This window comes from Xyrauchen texanus, chromosome 45, assembly GCF_025860055.1.
Source record: "Xyrauchen texanus isolate HMW12.3.18 chromosome 45, RBS_HiC_50CHRs, whole genome shotgun sequence".
NCBI lineage: Eukaryota > Metazoa > Chordata > Actinopteri > Cypriniformes > Catostomidae > Xyrauchen > Xyrauchen texanus.
In genome coordinates, this window is record NC_068320.1 from 13683324 (window position 1) to 13701200 (window position 17877).

The 17877-nt window shown below is 37.4% G+C and overlaps 1 protein-coding gene across 8 annotated transcripts; it reads right to left on the reverse strand.

The window, feature by feature from the left end:
• Nucleotides 1–915: 915 nt before the first annotated feature.
• Nucleotides 916–17083, reverse strand: LOC127637710 (branched-chain-amino-acid aminotransferase, cytosolic-like). 8 transcript variants are annotated; one of them, XM_052118933.1, is made up of 14 exons: nt 17021–17037; nt 16229–16273; nt 15731–15837; nt 11139–11471; nt 9513–9713; nt 7144–7254; nt 6756–6875; nt 6134–6294; nt 5569–5711; nt 4293–4378; nt 4072–4212; nt 3040–3114; nt 1301–1367; nt 916–1095 (listed from the first exon to the last, which is right to left on the reverse strand). In XM_052118933.1, the coding sequence occupies exons 5-13, from the start codon at nt 9621–9623 to the stop codon at nt 1329–1331; spliced, it is 987 nt and encodes a 328-aa protein (XP_051974893.1). In that variant the 5' UTR covers nt 9624–9713; nt 11139–11471; nt 15731–15837; nt 16229–16273; nt 17021–17037; the 3' UTR covers nt 916–1095; nt 1301–1328. The 8 variants fall into 8 exon arrangements, with proteins under 8 accessions (XP_051974893.1, XP_051974894.1, XP_051974899.1 ...); XM_052118934.1 differs by lacking the exon at nt 17021–17037 and adding an exon at nt 16407–16652; XM_052118939.1 differs by lacking the exon at nt 11139–11471.
• Between the last annotated feature and the right edge of the window lie 794 nt (nt 17084–17877).

Here is a 17877-nt window from a genome sequence, read left to right on the forward strand (position 1 = left end):
AAACACTGTACATCTTTTGTTATATTGCGCCATCTTGTATAGAAAGATGGTACTGCATAGTGGCATAAGTGACCACTGCAGGGAAGCATTGGTGCGGGCTGGTCTTTACATGTTACTAAAAGTAAAGAGGTATATAAAAAATTACTAACTGGATCAAAAGTTTTCCTATGGGACTCATGTGCCTAAATGGTTCACCCAAAAATGAAAAATCTCTTATCATTTATTCTCCGTCATGCCATTCCAGATGCGTATGACTTTCATTCATCTGATGAACACAAAGATTTTCAGAAGAATATCTCAGCTCTGTAGGTTCATTCAATGAACTGTGTAAAAACTTGAAACTCCAAAAAGCACATAAAGGTAGCATAAAAATAATCCACACGACTCCAGTGGTTAAATCCATGTCTTCAGAGATGATATGATAGGTGTGGTGTGAGAAACAGAAAATAAAAAGTATTTTTTACTTTAAATTCTCCTCCCTGCCCTCTAGGTGACGATATGCACCAAGAATGTGACTATCCAAAAAAAAAGAAGAAGAATGTGGAAGTGAAAGTGGAAGATTATTGTACAAAAATATTGATGTTTCTCCCAGGCAAATAAATAGTTATTTTAAGGAATGAGAGAGACTAAGGTAAAAAATTATTGTGAATGTCGATTAAAATCTTTGTGGATAGTACGTTTGACTAATCATAACCCTATAGGAATGCATACAGCCCTTATTAAGATAAGAGGATCATGGTCATTTTTGCTTAGGGTGTACTATACTAGACATCCCTTAAAGATCAAAATGTTGAAGAGCAAATCTCCTTACTCCAGTTTGGTTTGAATAACACTAGTTGAATTAAATGTTATAGGATGAGTATAACAAACTAAATATAAATGTATGTGTAAGTGTAGTTTTATCTTGAAAGCAAAAATACAGTATGATTTTTTTTGTGGAATATTTATATCTGTTTTGACACCACCAAATATTCACTAGTTCACAAAAATACTTTGGCAATTAATTCTTAATAATTCTTACTATACACATATCTATATCTCTATAACTTTAATAAAATCTGTGCTTTTGTAACAGGAACAGGAAGAGGCATCAGTCTGTAAAATAACATCACATAGAATTAGGTTTTAGTTTCAGCTGGCAAACTTTGTACAAAACAAAGAACTATAGCAATGTGGCACAGTAAGTATTTCATGTAGCCACAAATAAAGCCTTTATAAATAATGTGTGTTTTCAAACATATGTGCTGAAGAGTGTTAGAGTATGTTGACCATGTATGTCCAGGAGATAAAATATGATTACCAGGTATGTCCACAGCATCGAGGTTCCTTTACACAACAAAAGACCAGTCACTTGGGGTCCGACCATACTTCAGCAAATAAGAAACAAAGGTAAGTATGCAAAGTAAGACATATTAAAAAGATAAGAACAGCAAGACATGAGTTAACCAAAGATGTCACAATTCCCCATCTCTCAATATCGTGACAAATGGATAAAATCTACAACTGCAGGAAAAAGTGGATAGCACATGACAGCAAAATTACTTAAAAACAGAAATGTACAGTCATATAGGTTTGGAACAGCACAAGAGTGAGTAAATTATCATATATTTTTTATTTCTAGTTCTATTTCTTTAAAATGAGTATTTACTTGAAACCACCTTGTTACAAAAAATAACTTAGCTAAATACATTTAAACTCAGTTTTTCACAATTCCTAACATTTAATTGTAGAAAACATTCCCTATCTTAGGTCAGTTTTGGGTAGCCTTCCACAAGCTTCTCACAATAAGTTGCTGGAATTTTGGCCCATTCCTCCAGACAGAACTGATGTAACTGAGTCAGATTGAGGTCAGGGCTTTGTGATGGCCACTGCAATACCTTGACTTTGTTGTCCTTAAGCCTTTTTGACACAAATTTGGATGTATGCTTGGCGTCACTGTCCATTTGGAAGACCCATTTGCGACCGAGCTTTAACTTCCTTGCTGATGTCTTGAGATGTAGCTTCAATATATCCATATAATTTTCCTTCCTCGTGATGCCATCTATTTTGTGAAGCGCACCAGTCTCTCCTGCAGCAAAGCACCCCCCACAAAATTATGCTGCTTGGGATGGTGTTTTTCGACTTGCAAGCCTCATCCTTTTTTCTCCACATATAATGATGGTCATTATGGCCAAACTGTAAAATTTTAGTTTCATCAGACCAGAGGACATTTCTCCAAAAAGTAAGATTTTGTCCACATGTGCACTTGCATACTGAAGTCTGGCTTTTTATATGGTGGTTTTAGAGCAATGGCTTCTTCCTTGCTGAGCGGCCTTTCTGGTTATGTTGATATAGGACTCATTTTTACTGTGGATATAGATACTTGTCAAACTGTTTCCTCCAGCATCTTCACAAGGTCCTTTGCTGTTGTTCTGGGATTGATTTGCACTTTTTGCTCCAACTACATTCATAGGGGACAGAATGCATCTCCTTTCTGAGGCTATGTGGTCCCATTGTGTTTATTCTTGCGTACTATTGTTTGTGCAGATGAAAGTGATGTTTTCAAGCATTTGAAAAATTGCACAAGACTTGTTGAGTTCCACAATTTGTTTTCTGAGGTCTAAGGGCTGATTTCCTTTGATTTTCCCATGATGTCAACCAAAGAGGCACTGAGATTGAAGGTCACCTTTTAAATACATCCACAGGTACACCTCTAATTCGGTTCACCTCTTATCAGAAGCTAATTGACTAACTGCCTAAAGACTTGACATAATTTTTTGGAATTTTCCAAGCTGCATAATGGCACAGTTAACTTAGTGTATGTAAACTTCTGACCCACTGGAATTGTGATATAGTCAATTAAAAGTGAAACAATCTGTCTGTAAACAATTGTTGGAAAAATTACTTGTGTCATGCATAAAGTAGATGTCCTGTTTGCCAATATGAAATCTGTGGTGTGGTTAAAACATTTGTTTTAATTAATTCAACCTAAGTGTATGTAAACTTCTGACATCAGCTGCATATGTCATACTGTGGGCATGTGTGTGTTTGGGACCTCACCTGAATATCTGTGAGCTCCTTTATCAGTCTGGTGGCAAGAGGAGGGCAGTTTCCCTCACATGGAACATTTAGATTCTGTAGGGAAGATATACAGTAGATACCCAATTAATTTTTATTCCTTAGCTCAAAACTAAATAATGTATAGAACCAGAGGGGTTATCAAACATAGTCTCATGGGAATGTGTCACAATACTACAAGGTGGTAGTATTATATTCATCAACTAATAACATACACTTCAAAAACATGCATTCAGAACCCAGACGTGTCGCTTTGTTCCACATTGCACATTAGGACTTTTAGCATTAATATCATAGTTTTATTCTCTGAGTAGGGTAAGGTGTTACATTTTATGGTTAGGTTTAGGGATGGGTTTTGGGTTAGGGGTTAAAGTTACAAAAACACAGTTTTGGATTAGCATGAAAACAAATGCACATTACCGGTACTCTTCCTCAATTTAATTTGAGAATGTTTTTACAAGCAATTTAATTTGTTAATTCAGATGAAGTCATTTTCAGTGAGCCAAATCAATATTCTAAAATAGTCATTCAAACTCAATTTAATAATGTTTTAATTGTATTTTCTTATGTTGGTTCAACTTAATTTATTTTATTAATCATTTGTATATGCCAGCTAAGCAATACTGCTCATCGACCAATCAGAAATCAAAATTAAGCATAACTTGAAAGTGAAAATCCATCCTCAACCTAAGCACAAGTGTCTTTCTTCACAACTATGGTAAGCCTCAAAACTCCAGCATAACAGAAATACCCAGCCCAGTTTCATCAATACTACATTAACAACACAAAAATCATGTAAGTTGTTCTGACTCAAAAGGATTAAGTAAACTTCAATTTTACAAATTTAATTGGATAGAACACAATTAAATTAAGTTGTAACAAAATGTTCTAGAATTGTGTCGCTGAATGAATTCGCCACCTCATACTATTGTGCTGAATTCTCATGATATGGGGCCCTTCATGCTTTGACAATGAATCAATATGCAGCCCATCCAAAACACACTATACACACACCTCTCCCTGATACAAAATCCTGCCAACTGGACTAATGACACAAGCCGTTCCAGATCCAAACATCTCCTTCACTCGGTTTTCTTCCAGGGCCTGGCACAGGTCGCCCATGGTCAGAGAGCGCTCTGACACTTGAAAGTCACCCTGGGCAGAATTTGCATTGTTTACACATCAACACTACAGACATCAGTAAGTCAACTCTCACTGGTCTTGTCAGTTCTTACCCATTTGTAAGCAAGTTCCAGGATGCTCTGCCTTGTAATGCCTGGCAGAATAATTCCATCTAGAGGTGGCGTTGCAAGTTCCTCCTCTGAAAAAAAAAAAGGTATACGGTATATTAAGAATATTTACTCAAATTCCATTTGGGTGTTTTATGAATACATATATATATTATACATATAGTTATTCTGAACTGCCATATAACATTTCTGTCTTTCTGTAATATCAAAAATAAAGTTAACATTTAACAAATTTTTCACTCAAAAATTAAAATTCTGTCATTATTTACTTCACCTGATGTTGTTCCAGACTTTCTCTCAATTGTCGAACACAAAAGGAGATGTTAAATAGAATGTCAGCCTCAGTAAAATTTACTTTCATTGTATCTTTTGTCCATAAAATAATGGTTAATGGTGACTGAGGCTGTCCTCCTGCCAAACATCTCCTTCTATGTTCCACAGAAGAAAATCATACTTGTTTGGAGCAACATGAGGGTAAATAAATGATGACAGAATTTTTATTTTTGGGTAAACTATCTCTTTAAGCAAATTGTGCTCAACTACCCTCTTATTTATCATGTATGCACTGAACAGACAAAACTGTCCAACAGTATTTTTTCATATTGTTTCTATGAAATAGCACATAAAACTGCTTACTACATTATAGTACATTTTCTGTATGAGGCCTAAACAACATAATGAATGACAGACACATCATTTGAATAACATGGACAAACAAATAGACCACTAGAGGTCTTTAGTGATTTGCATCAGAGAGAGAAATCCTCACTGGTAGCAAGCCTTTTGAAGATCTACAGATAAATGGCACCTTTCAGCTATTAGATACTGTTTTTAAAAAATCCAAATCCACTTATACACTTTATATTCTTTCTGTAAATTTAATAAGTGGGTTCTAAAAGTTTGAGACCACAAGTGAGGCCACATGCACTCCAGTTGGCATGGATTCCACAAACTGATGTAAAACTATCCAAAGAGCATATTGTGTGATTCAATGAAAGCAAGGAAATCTAACCTTTTATACAAAGGAGTTAACATGGTCAGTTTCAGTGGTTTGTTTTTGATTAGTAACCTAGAAATAGTACAGATTCTTAAATATTACATTCAATTTTATGTCATACCTTTTCAGTATTTAAAGTTTTTCAAAATCCTAAAAATGTGTTCGTTTACATATTATCAACGTGGTCTGGGACTTTTGGACCTCTTTGTGCGTAAGTGCGAAACAGAATGTTTTCACAATTCTGATGTTTTTAATGGTCATTACCCCCTTTTTCATTGATCCAGTAGAGGAAAAGGTTCATGGTGCCAACTTCAGTGATCTGATGATCATCCCCGTACAGCCACAGAACCTGCTGACAACCGTAATCCACTGCTTCGTACTGGGCATAGATAGATGCGCCATAGTTCCTGAAAATATGGGAGGTCAGACACATTGGCTGCCTTTCCTGCAAGTGACTCTATATCCTATATATATATATATATATACACATTATATTCTGTTTAGATACTGGAAATTTTGTACCTCTGGTTTCTGGAATATTTACCACTATCTTCTATTGTGTGTACAGATATGTTTCTTCATCAAAATATATTTTATACATTTTAAATAAAATGGGAATGATTATATTCTTATTTTAAAGTAAGATTTTCCCTATTTGTGATTTAATAATTCAGGCATTAAATTGGTTAAACCATGCTTGTTGTGTTTGGAACAAGGTTTAGAGCTCACAATTGTGCAACAATGCTCCTCAATGATGAATTTTTTTGTAGTAAAACACTGAGTCATACAGACACACACACACAATGAAAATCTCTCATCAGTCACTCACCCTCCCATCTTGCAGTCTCCTGTTCCTCCTCTCCAGGCTCTGATGTATTTGGAGTCGGCCCACAGAGACACTGGTTTGGCTCCTGTGCTGAAGTATGAGCCAACGGGACAGAGAATGACAAACAGCAATGCACGCGACGGCTTCTTTACTCCAAGCGAGGGCTGCATACACACACATATACTGTATGTACTGTATGCTGTATACTTATAATCTATATAAGTGCAATAAACAAATTTCTTTGGCTTCATGTTGACAATGGATGGGCTCATAAATGAGATAAACTTCGAACACATTTCTCCTGGATAGAATATCCTGAAGATAAAAGAGTTGCCATAGGTGAGGATTACTAAAATCAGGGGTCTTATAATTTATACATTTCTACATTTGGCCAAAAGATCGCTATAACTTTCAAAACATCCATACCTGTGCATTTTGCATTGTGATTGCTGAGATTATGTAAACACAATACAAACTTTTGTATGAATTTAAAACACGTGCAGACAGACACAGAGACATATTTAGAAACATAAGTATACATAAAAAAAATGTATGTAAAAAGTACAAGTTTGAAAAATGGTTCAACTGTGTTCATTATGGAATGAGGGTCTTGTTAAGCTCTTACCTCTGTGCCCACGAAGGTGGGACGAATGTACAGACTGGCAGAGTCGGACTGAGGAACCCAGTCCTGATCCACCTCCACCAGCCTCTTGATACACTCCAAAAACTCTGCACCATCAAAACTCTATAGCAAATATACAGAGAACATAAGAGAGGCCAGAAAGTGCGAGGGCAGAGAAAACAACAGAAGATGTTACAACCTCCATCACATTTTGACATGAAGTGCACTGCCGTTTATGAGATTTAAAGTTACAGAATGGTTTAGTTGATATATATGACATGGCTTAATCACAGAAATCGTGCAGGGAAACATTGGTTTGTTTTCTATATTTTGTGTCTTGACTTTACACTGAATGTTGATGCAGTAAAGAAAGGACAGACAATAGTCTTACAGGCAGGCATGCTCTGTGTGCAGACTTCAGCATTCGCTTCATGTTCAGCATGGGTCTGAAGAGAAGCAGCTTGTTATCTGGACCCCGGTACGCCTTCATGCCCTCAAAAAGCTGCCCTCGGAAAATATAGATATTTGTATTGAAAGAACAAATCAATACACTTTGTACTGAAATACACTTTGATTAATTGATTTTATTTATGTCTCCAATGACAAATAACATTAAACACACCTCATAGTTGTCCTTAGGTCATAGTTGTAATAGTTCACTAAAATAAAATGTCTGTATTAATTTGCTTACCCACATGTAGTTCCAAACCAGTATGAAATCCATAGCTCTTAAATCTAATTCTCGCTTCAATAAATTCAAACTTGGTGCATTGCTTTTAGTTATGGGAGCAAACAGTGTTTGGTGTTATAGCCAGCAGCTATATCACCCTGTAGCTCAAGACTGGTTGTCTACTGATGCTAGGCAGGGCTGAGCCTGGTCAGTACATGGATTGGAGACCTCCTGGGAAATCTATGGTTTCTTCTGGAAGAGGTATTAGGGAGTCTAGCTGAGTGTGCACACCCTGTGGACTGTGTAGGTCATAATACCCCAGTATAGTGATGGGGACATTATACTGTAAAAAGGCACTGTCATTGATGAGATGTTAAACTGAAGTCCTGACTCTCTGTAGTAATTAAAATTCCCAGGACACTTCTTGAAAATAGCAGGGGTGTAACCCTGGTGTCCTGGCCAAATAGCGCCTATTGACCCTTATCAATCATGGCTCCCTAATAATCCCCATCCATTAATTGGCTCTATCACTTAACTTTATCCACCAATAGCTGGTGTGTAATGAGCATACTGGTGGATTATGGCTGCCGTTGCATCATCCATTTGGATGCTGCACACTGGTGGGGGTTGAGGAGAACTCCTGTTCACTGTGTAAAGTGCTTTGAGTGTAGTGTCAGAAAAGCGCTATATAAATGTAACATTAATTCATTGATGTCTTGACTTGCCAAGTTTGAATACTGTATGAGATTTGAGAGCAAAGTTGGAGGGCAAAATCAGAATACAATGATTCAAATTGACAACCTTCTCCTAGAATGAATGTTACTATAACTAAATTTTTGCAAACTAACTTTTACGTACTGCGTTACACGTTTTGCTGCAGTTTCCTGGTGAAATGAACACTAGAGGCACTACAACTGTCCGTTTTATTTATTTCACACAAATCACTAATTCAACACCTGATTATGACTCTGATTATGACTTTATAAACTCTTATTTTTTGTACTATTAATACACACTGCTATGTTATGATATCAAACCACTTTTACTCAAATGCATCATTTGAAAAATGATACATTTTAATGCCTGTATTACAAGCATTACATTTACACACTTAATCCAATGTGATTACAGCAGCTTCCACGGTTGCTCACCTCATAGAGCTTTGGACTTTGGACTCTGAATGTCTGAGAGCAGTGGTTCCCAACCCTGTTCCTGGAGGCCACCCAACATTATACATTTTGGATATCTCCCTAATCAAACACATCTGATTTAACTCATCAGCTCATTAGTGGAGACTCCAAGACCTGAACCTAACCGAAAGTGTCCAAAAACAAAATGAGAAATGAAAAGCAGATTTTCTGAAGCAACCACGTCATCTCATCTTGTTTCTATGACACTCTGTGACAGTGGTTCCAAACATGTCAGAAAAGGGAGATATACAAAATGTGCAGTGTTGGTGGGCCTCCAGGAACAGAGTTGGGAAGCACTGTCACAGCATGTCATAAATGAATTGTTTGCTTCAGAACATCTGCTTTTCAATTCTCATTTTGTTTATGGACACTATCGTTTAGGTTTAGGCATTGGTTAAAGGATGTCTGTTTTGTGTCTACCTCTCATTTAATTTTAGATCAGTATTGGTTAGGTTTAAGTAAATACTTTAGGTTAGGGAGATACGTTTTACTCATTAAAATCTCCATCTAATATTCATCATAAAAACCATTTCACTCACTTTTGGCGCAAAAATGTTACCAGAGTCACGTAATTTTCATGAGACCAGGCTGCAAATTGCTGTCTTTTGTGGAAGAAAGAGGGTTTAGAATGATTTGGATTTGGAACAACTTCAGGGTCAGTAAATTATGACAATTTTATTTTTGGGTGAACTTTTCCTTTTATAGTTTAACAGTATGGCACATTCAGTAGAAAATTACACAATACAGTTTATAACCATCATCAATGATCCACATAAGTTGTATATTATTTGTTATAGTCCATCTGTATAACAAGTGGCTGCTCTTTCATTTTAATATCATGCTCCAGTTTTCTTTACATGGTGTGTAAGCACACAGATGAAACAGATGGTGAGCACAGACCTGTACAGCGTAATGCAGGGAAGAACATGCTGGGTGTATGGACAGGTTCCCGAATGGTTGGATTTGTGGCTTCTGCCAGCCCTCCACAAGACTCCACTCAATGATCAGCATGTGGTCAGTGAAGACTGTCCCAAACACCAGACCATTGGGGTCAGGTTTGGGCTTATAGTTCTGTGTAAACTGTATCACTGTGTCTGCAGCCTAAACAGAAAGTGGCCAAAAACCATCAGCATCTAGTTACATAATAGCATAACCCTGATGAAAAAACAGCCTAAAGCTTAAACCTTGGATGGACTTGCGGGTCAATTTGACCCGTTTGAACTTTTAACATTGATTTACATCCACTTAACTTTACGTTTTCAGCCTGAAACGTCTTGACATTATCCCCAGAGATGATCTAACCTTGGCAATTAATTGTTTACCTACTTTGTACCTACGGGTCAATTTGACCCTGATCATATAAAAACTAACGAGAAAGCTGTAAAATGGTAGAAAAGTTCAAACTGTTATTATACTAATTGTAAGTTTAAGTGCCAAGGTATTTACATTCAAAGGGCAAAACTCCTGGAGAAAAAAGAGACTTTGTGAGAACAGGAACATAAACACTATAACAAAATTAACATTCCCATCTGAGATAACAAACCCCACAGAGTAAATAAATGGGATGTTCTTTTCATCCCAGTTCCCTCTCAACATATCTCTCTCCTCCCCCCTACCCCCTCTCCTCCACTCTATTCTCTTTAGAACCAAATCATTCAGAATGAGTGCATACAAATATAATGTTGTTGTGTATGGAAGGAATTTGAATGTTCATGTTTGGTATCAATTATAAGTTCTCAGTGTTACTAATACTATAGTAACAAAGATGTTGGTATTTGGAGAAATTATGTCTCTGCTGTGGGTGTGTCTTCAATGTAAATTACCCACTGAATTATATTCGGTCCCAAATTCCTTATGTTTTACCATTTGGTTTTGGTGTTTTACTCTGGTCTGAGTATTTAAGGAAATTTAGCACATTGGTCATTGTAATTTTTTAAAGAAAGAATTCCCTGTAGTACCAACACTACATACTGTACTTTGCTGAAGTCAGGTGTGCATCTGTTACTTTTAAGATTCATCTTTGAGCAATGGATATTTTGTATTGATTATTCCTGAATTGGTTATGTGAATGGCATGGTGCATATTCACCTGACAAATAAATTGTTAAACTTAATTTTTTTTCTTATTCTGAAATTCTGGCCTTTAGTAGATTATGTTAAGTCCTAGTTGCCACAAATCTGCGGCACACTAACGGCTCTGCGTTGACAAAGCATTGGGCATGTCTTCTGGGACCTTAGCTTTCTGACTACTATTTGTGGCGATGGGGGCGTGACCGAACGGTGGCTGAGGAGAGTGAGGCCGGGGGAAATGAGTGGTGAATGATTTCCACCTGTGCTTTCCACTTGTTTTGTGTTCCAGTGAGGAGTGACAGGAGTATTTAAGGAGAGGAGACAACAGCAGACGAAGAGAGAGAGACGCACGATGCCGAGTGTGTATGTCAGCAGGCTGAAAAGTGTGTTATTATTTATTGGGCTGAAAAGCTGACCATGTTTGCTATGCTGAAAAGTGTGATTAAAAGTGACTTACGCTGGATTGTTCACTCGGCTCCCGCTTCCTCCTTCAGAAGAGAGTTCATGATTTGTCACAGTGGTGCCGAAACCCGGGATTTGGAGAAAGAAAATGCTGTCGTGGAGTCCTCGTTGCTGGCTGAAGATCGATACACCGAGGAGATATTTGATCTGGTGGTAATGGAGCAGTTTTTCAGAAGCATATCAAATGGGATGGCTGAGTGGGTCCAGTGCCATCACCCGGCGTCGCTGATGGAGGCAGTCCAGCTAGCTGAGGACCGTTTGGCAGTGTATTCAGGGGCAGGCGAGCCCTCTCTCTCTCTTTCTCCCTCTCCTTCCCCGTGTCCTGTTCCTGTTCCCAGAAACGAAAAATGATGACCCAGAAGCCATCCTGCAGCACGTTGGTCGAAACGCCAACACTTCCTCTCTAGAGATGGGGGGGTTTAGGGGTGTAAGACAGGCGATGGGGCGTGGCCGAGCAGTGTCTGGGTTGGGTAAGGCTGGGGAGATGACCTGTCTCATTTTCCAGTGAGGAGGGATGGGAGTATTGATGTTACATGGAAAAGTGTTAATTAAAGGTGCCTTACATTAGATTGTTCACCTGGCTCCTGCTTCCTCCTCCAGAGAGAACTCAAGGCTACACTATTCACACTATTCAACATTAACTAATTGTTCCTAGGCTATAAAGACTAAATATAATTATTTAGATAGAACATCAGAATGCCTAAACAGCGTTAGTCGTTACCTTTGATTACTGAAATAATAAGAATGCATAGGAATCTAAGGGGACTAATCAAAGTACTATCTGGATATGACTTAACCAGATGTACTACCTCTGACTGAGAATATTGTTACTGTAATTAAATATATGCTGATCTGGGGGGCATCAAATAGTTATGATGCCACAGCCACACATGCACAAAATAGACAAACATGCAGACATCAATAACCATTTAATCTTAACCGATTCGCTGGATTTCGCCATTGGGCCAACGAGGTGGGATTTTACACCAAGTACACACATAGTCATAATTTTACACATGCTCACACACAAACAAACACATGCACACACACACACACACACACACAATCCACACCTACACTCAGTGAATAAAAGTTAATAAAAAAACAAAACAAAAAAGTCTAATTTCTGCTCCAATCATTGCTTCTGTAAGCCACAAACTCTATATTAGCTCTTACCTTAGGTTGTTTTCTACAAGATTACTACATTTTTACTTTACTTGACATATTCCAGCATGTCTGGGTAAATAACCACTGTTATGTCTCAAATGTCCAGAAAAAAATGCAGTTCAAGATCTCATCTGAAGTCCATTTAGAGGCCAAGATATTCCACAAAACATGGGGGAAGGGCAGGGCTTCTCAAAAAAGACTGGACCCATTGTACAAAGGGGCCTCAGTTTCTTCCTGGGAGGCAACAGATGCCCTAACCCCACCCCCACCCTAATCCTAACCATATGGAGCCTGTTAAGGCCAAAGTATACTTTGCGTGTCCACATTGCTGATCGCTCTGCGCCCTTATGTGTGACGCAAATTGTGTCATCAGCACAGCCGCGCAGCACACAGACTTTTCAAAGAGATTGCATCAAACGCATTTGTGTTTTCTTGCAGTTAGAAAAGTATACTCACAAAGGCAACGCGGTGGGCTGGGCGCGATCTGGAATGTGCAAAATCTAAGTATGCCTAGGCCTTAAGACTGAGTACCATACACGATTAGAGGAACTTTCTCCCATTGCAAAGACTGGATGTCTATGGGTTTTGCAACTATGAGTTGCAAAACACCTTAGGGCGCCCCCTGCCTTTCAGATCTGTTTATTGTGACAGAAGGTGATTACTCGCTGAGATGTTTGCTGCCCTCTAGTGGAATGATGTAAGACTAAAAGTAGGGAGATAGAGCAAACGGAGCTTTTATTATAAGCTTTTGAAGCTTTTTTAGTACAAGACTTTTGAAGCTGCATTGGGGTATCCCCTGCCTTTCAGATCTGTATAATGTGACAGATAATGTGAAAAAATATTTCTTCTCATATTCGCAGCAACCTTTATTACAAGCTTTTGAAACTGAAGATAATAAAAAAAACGGGTAAATTTGACTTGGCAGGGTCAAAGTGGGTACTTGATTGTTAAGACCATATAAGGCCCTCTTTATCGCTCTCACATTCTCTCTTTATTTCTGTGTATCTTTCTCCCTAAGAGAAATGCACTAAAACCCTGAGATTAGACACTCTCACAGATTACATGTTCCTACAGCAGCCCTTCGTAATCCCAGATTACACTGGAAAGGTGAGTGTCACACTGCTCTCTGTGTTTCTCAGCAAAGGCTCGCATTTACACTCTCAATGTGAGAACATCCAGAGTCTCAGCAGGAGTCTGTATATTCCATCTTCACACAGACAAAAAATAGCTTGCTCTATAATTTTAATTTTAATTAACTAAAAATATTGTACACTGTATAGTTCTGTATTGTGTACATTTGTACAACCTAACCCTAACCTAACCCATTTTGCATATTTTCTACTATAATTTATTTATTTACCTATAATTCCTTTATAGTCTATATTTTTTTTTTTTTTATCATTATGTGGGTGTATGTCCTTAGTTTGTTGTTGGTTCTGTTTGTTGTTGCACTGTGGGATGAGGAAATAAGGAAAAACTTTTCACTACATTACATCACATGCATGTAATATGTTTGTGACAAATAATAAACCTTGAACCTTGAACCACTATTGATTTCCAATACAGCTGCCCAGGCAGCGAGACCTCCGTTAATACATAAATTCCCCTGTCTGAATGAATGAGCTTTATCTAGTCCTCTATGAGTGAAAGAACAAGCCTTAAGGAATGAATTTGGACACTTTTGGACACTTGCCTGAATTTTATTGCATGGCATCTGCAAACAAACAAATGAACTCAGGACTAACTTCACTTTTCTGAGCCATTTTGTAATTACATTTAATAGGTCTCAAAGTGATATTTAGAGGAAGTATAAAGTCAGCTGATGTACTGTAGTTCATCACATTAACTACTGGACATGTTCCACTAAGTTTGACAACCAGAATACTGTGTGTCCAATTTATTTTGTCTTGAATTTGAACAGTATATTTATTGTTAAATATAAAAAATAAAAATAAAAAAACTAAAAAACTTTGTGCTTTCTTTTTACTGGGTTTGCCATTTTGATTGATGCTTTGTAATGCAATGCAACTGCATTTGTATTGTTTAGTGTTGCTAAAGTGTCCAAATACTTTTATCAGACATGATGTGTAATTATTGGACATCAGACAACCCATCTAATTAATGGAATGTCAAAAATATCAGCTCTTTAAGACAATGTTTATCTGAAGTGCTTCATTTACTGATCTGAGATTGTCCCCTGGCACGCACTCTTAAATCAGTGCTAATTTGAGGACTGTGCCATCTGACACCTCAGTTTATGAGAGGTTTGTGAGTACCTAACTATAAATATACTAGATCCAATTGAACAACCATCTGTAATCTCTGTTGCAACTTGAGAAATAATCACGTTGTCAGCCCTACAGAGGTGTTCAACATCACAGCTCTCATACTGTACGTTGGACAATATGCATGATTGTAAACTAAATCTGCATGATTTTCTGATTTAATGATGATGTTTTCTATTTTTGGATAATATAATATCATTATTGTATACGTTTTGTCCATAAATGTTTATAAGAAGTTAAATAATTATTTCATTGAATCTTTTCTTGAAAATGTAAATGTTTAAATGTTGTTTAGTGTGGCCATCTGAAAGTTTACCTTGCATGACCTTATACACAACCTGTTCAGTCTGGCTCATCTTCAAGAGACTTCAATGTGATATCCTTATCGATAGACAAACAATGCGCAGCATTCTGACATGGCAGACCCCAAAAATAAACTCTTCTGCAAGAAGCCTTATTTTTGTAGCTGACATGTTAGGACTTTAGATCTGAAGTTTTGGTGTTTTATATATGGTTGGAAAGAATGGATGGGCCAACAAGAGTCTATAATCATTCTCTGACTTCTGATATCTTATGTGATAATAGGACAATGCACTGTGTTTTATAAAATATAAAATATCTTGTGAATATAGTTGGCCATTTTTTTTCTAGATTTTTTTAATTTATTTTCTTAATCAGTATTATGGTTGTTTTTAGTAAAAAAAAATATCCTTTAAACAACATACATTTACTTAGATAAGCAAAATTGTGTGTATAATAAAAAAAACTATAATAGAAATTGTTTTCAAAGAAAATATCATTAACCATTATTTTCTTGTTTTAAGCATAAATAAATATAATTTTGTTATATTCATGCTAAAACATTAACTGCAAACAAGTCTTATTATCTTTTTAAATTTGGCTTTACAAGAAGAGACTATTTATCTTGTTTTAAGGCTGTTTAGACATTTTACAATACAAAAATACTGATTAAGATTTTTCTTTTTTAAGGATCTAAGGCATGATTTCAGGCGTCCAGATTCAAGAATGCAGATACCATTTTAAATATTGCCAATGTGTGATTTAGCTTGTGCTGAACAGTACTCAGGTGTGTAATCACTACCTGAGTCAGAGAAAGGTATAAGAGAGAGCATACCTAAAGCCAAGCCAAGCTTGATTGACAAGGCTTAAGGTGGTCTGAGAAACTGGATTCTCTTTTACTCTCCGTGGGACCTCCTGGAAGAGCTACGGTCCTTCAACCAACTGACAAAAAAAGATGAACTTATGTGTGGACACTGAAACAAGCATAAGACCAGACGAAGCAGCTTTTGACTGAATAAGAAAGTTTCTAGTTGTCTGGTGTATCAATCAACCATCAGAATGATGCCGTTGGACATTTCACTGAAGGCAAGTGCTGTATTCACAAATCGATAATAGTGCGAGAATAATATGACATATAATGATTAAGGGCTTTGTGTTCCATGCAGAAATAAACAAAAACAAACAAATAAATAATCCACTAGCAAGTGATACTATTTAAATACATTACGCAACTTTAGGCAAATTGGCTTTTACATTTGTGCATTATTAAAAAGTGTCATTGTATAGTGAGTAGAGTGGACTGTGAGTGTTTATCATAAGTACTATAACTTACCTTAAAGCTACAAGCATTGTCAGGCACACAGTTACTCTCAGGCTCCTAAAAGAACAAACAAGCATCTTTACAAAAATAAAGGGTATTAACATACATGAAGGCTAGCGTAAAATTGGAATCAGATCAATTTCCAATCTAATACATTTTGAAGGTCAAAAGAAGATAAAGATCATAATACCCTCTGATATTGACAGTGCAACAATAGGCTACAAATGCTTTATTGTTGTTAGTACTCTTTACAGTAAAGTGAAGGAATCCATATCGCCAAATGCTGATGAGCGGTTCACATCAATTCAATGACGGCTACATTCCCATGTTCTGATTTATGTTCATTATGTAATGTATTTTTTCTCATAGTATAAACCGAGTTCTTTTTAAGCTTCGTTGTTATCGAGAATGCTTGTTATTCCATGCGTCATGAGTGCGCACGCTAAAACTAGTAAAACACTGTGAGATGCGCGTGCGGGACCCATTCGACCAACACATTATTGACATTCCGATATTACGTAGTACAAAGGCCATATATCATCTTACAACAATCTATCACCTGCAACAATCTATTTCTGGTCTTACAAAATTGTGTTTTCGAAAATGAGAAAATCTATGTGCGCGCGACAGACAAGATTTCGTTAATCTCCTTAACACCACACATGATCACAGAGCCTGCATTTTCCGATGTATGCTTGGTCTTATTAAAAACGTGTGGTGGTTTACCTTATTAGTCAGACACATGCATTACAGTCGAATGCAGCTCATCAATTGAAATACTAGGCACGACGCGCGCGCTTTTACCTTGTGTGATGGTGCGCTCGCCATGATGAATGTGCGGCAAGCACACTGCCAGCGCGTGTTGTAACCTCTTACAGAATACACCACATGAAACACAACCCCCACCCCCCTCATTTATTGTGAATACAGATATATATATATACAGATCAGTGATACAGAGATAAAAGATACATAACTAATTTTAAAGTCTTGGTAGTAATTATAGCCTAATATTAAGATATACCGAAATATTTTTAGTATTAATGTAATCTATTGTTTTAGTCTTGATGTAAGCACCTTCATGCGATGATTGCTTTTGATTTTATAAGTTAGACCTTAAGTTAAGGTTTTAACAGCTTTTGACAAGCTTTGAATGAACATGAGGCAAACTGTGAAAAGGACACCCATTTGTGTGTGTGTGTGTGTGTGTGTGTGTGTGTGTGTGTGTGTGTGTGTGTGTGTGTGTGTGTGTGTAGAATGTTCTCCCCTTTTTCTCTGCAATTTTTGGAATGCCCAATTCCCACTACTCGCGGTGGCGTGGTTACTCTTCTCAATCTGGGTTGTGGAGGACAAATCTCAGTTGCCTCTGCTTCTGAGACTATCAATCTTCGCTTCTTATAACGTGGCTCGCTGTGCATGACACTGTGGAGACTCACAGCATGTGGAGACTCATGCTACTCTCCGCGATCCACGCACAACTCACCACGCGCCCCCATTGAGTGCGAGAACCGTGACCATGAGGAGGTTATCCCATGTAACTCTACCATCTCTAGCAACTGGGCCACTTTGGCTGCTTAGGAGACCAGGCTGGAGTCACTCAGCACACCCTGGATTCGAACTCGCGACTCCAGGGGTGGTAGTCAGTCACTATACTCGCTGAG

What these genes read in the sequence shown, in the direction of transcription:
- LOC127637710 (XM_052118931.1), bottom strand. Translation starts at nt 17,044, where the DNA reads ATGGCGAGCGCACCATCACACAAG. An exon ending in CACACAGAGCATGCCTGCCT is followed by an intron (nt 6,876 to 7,143) that starts GTAAGACTATTG and finishes TATTTGCTATAG; the next exon opens with AGTTTTGATGGTGCAGAGTT. An exon ending in TGGAACTTGCTTACAAATGG is followed by an intron (nt 4,213 to 4,292) that starts GTAAGAACTGAC and finishes AATTCTGCCCAG; the next exon opens with GGTGACTTTCAAGTGTCAGA.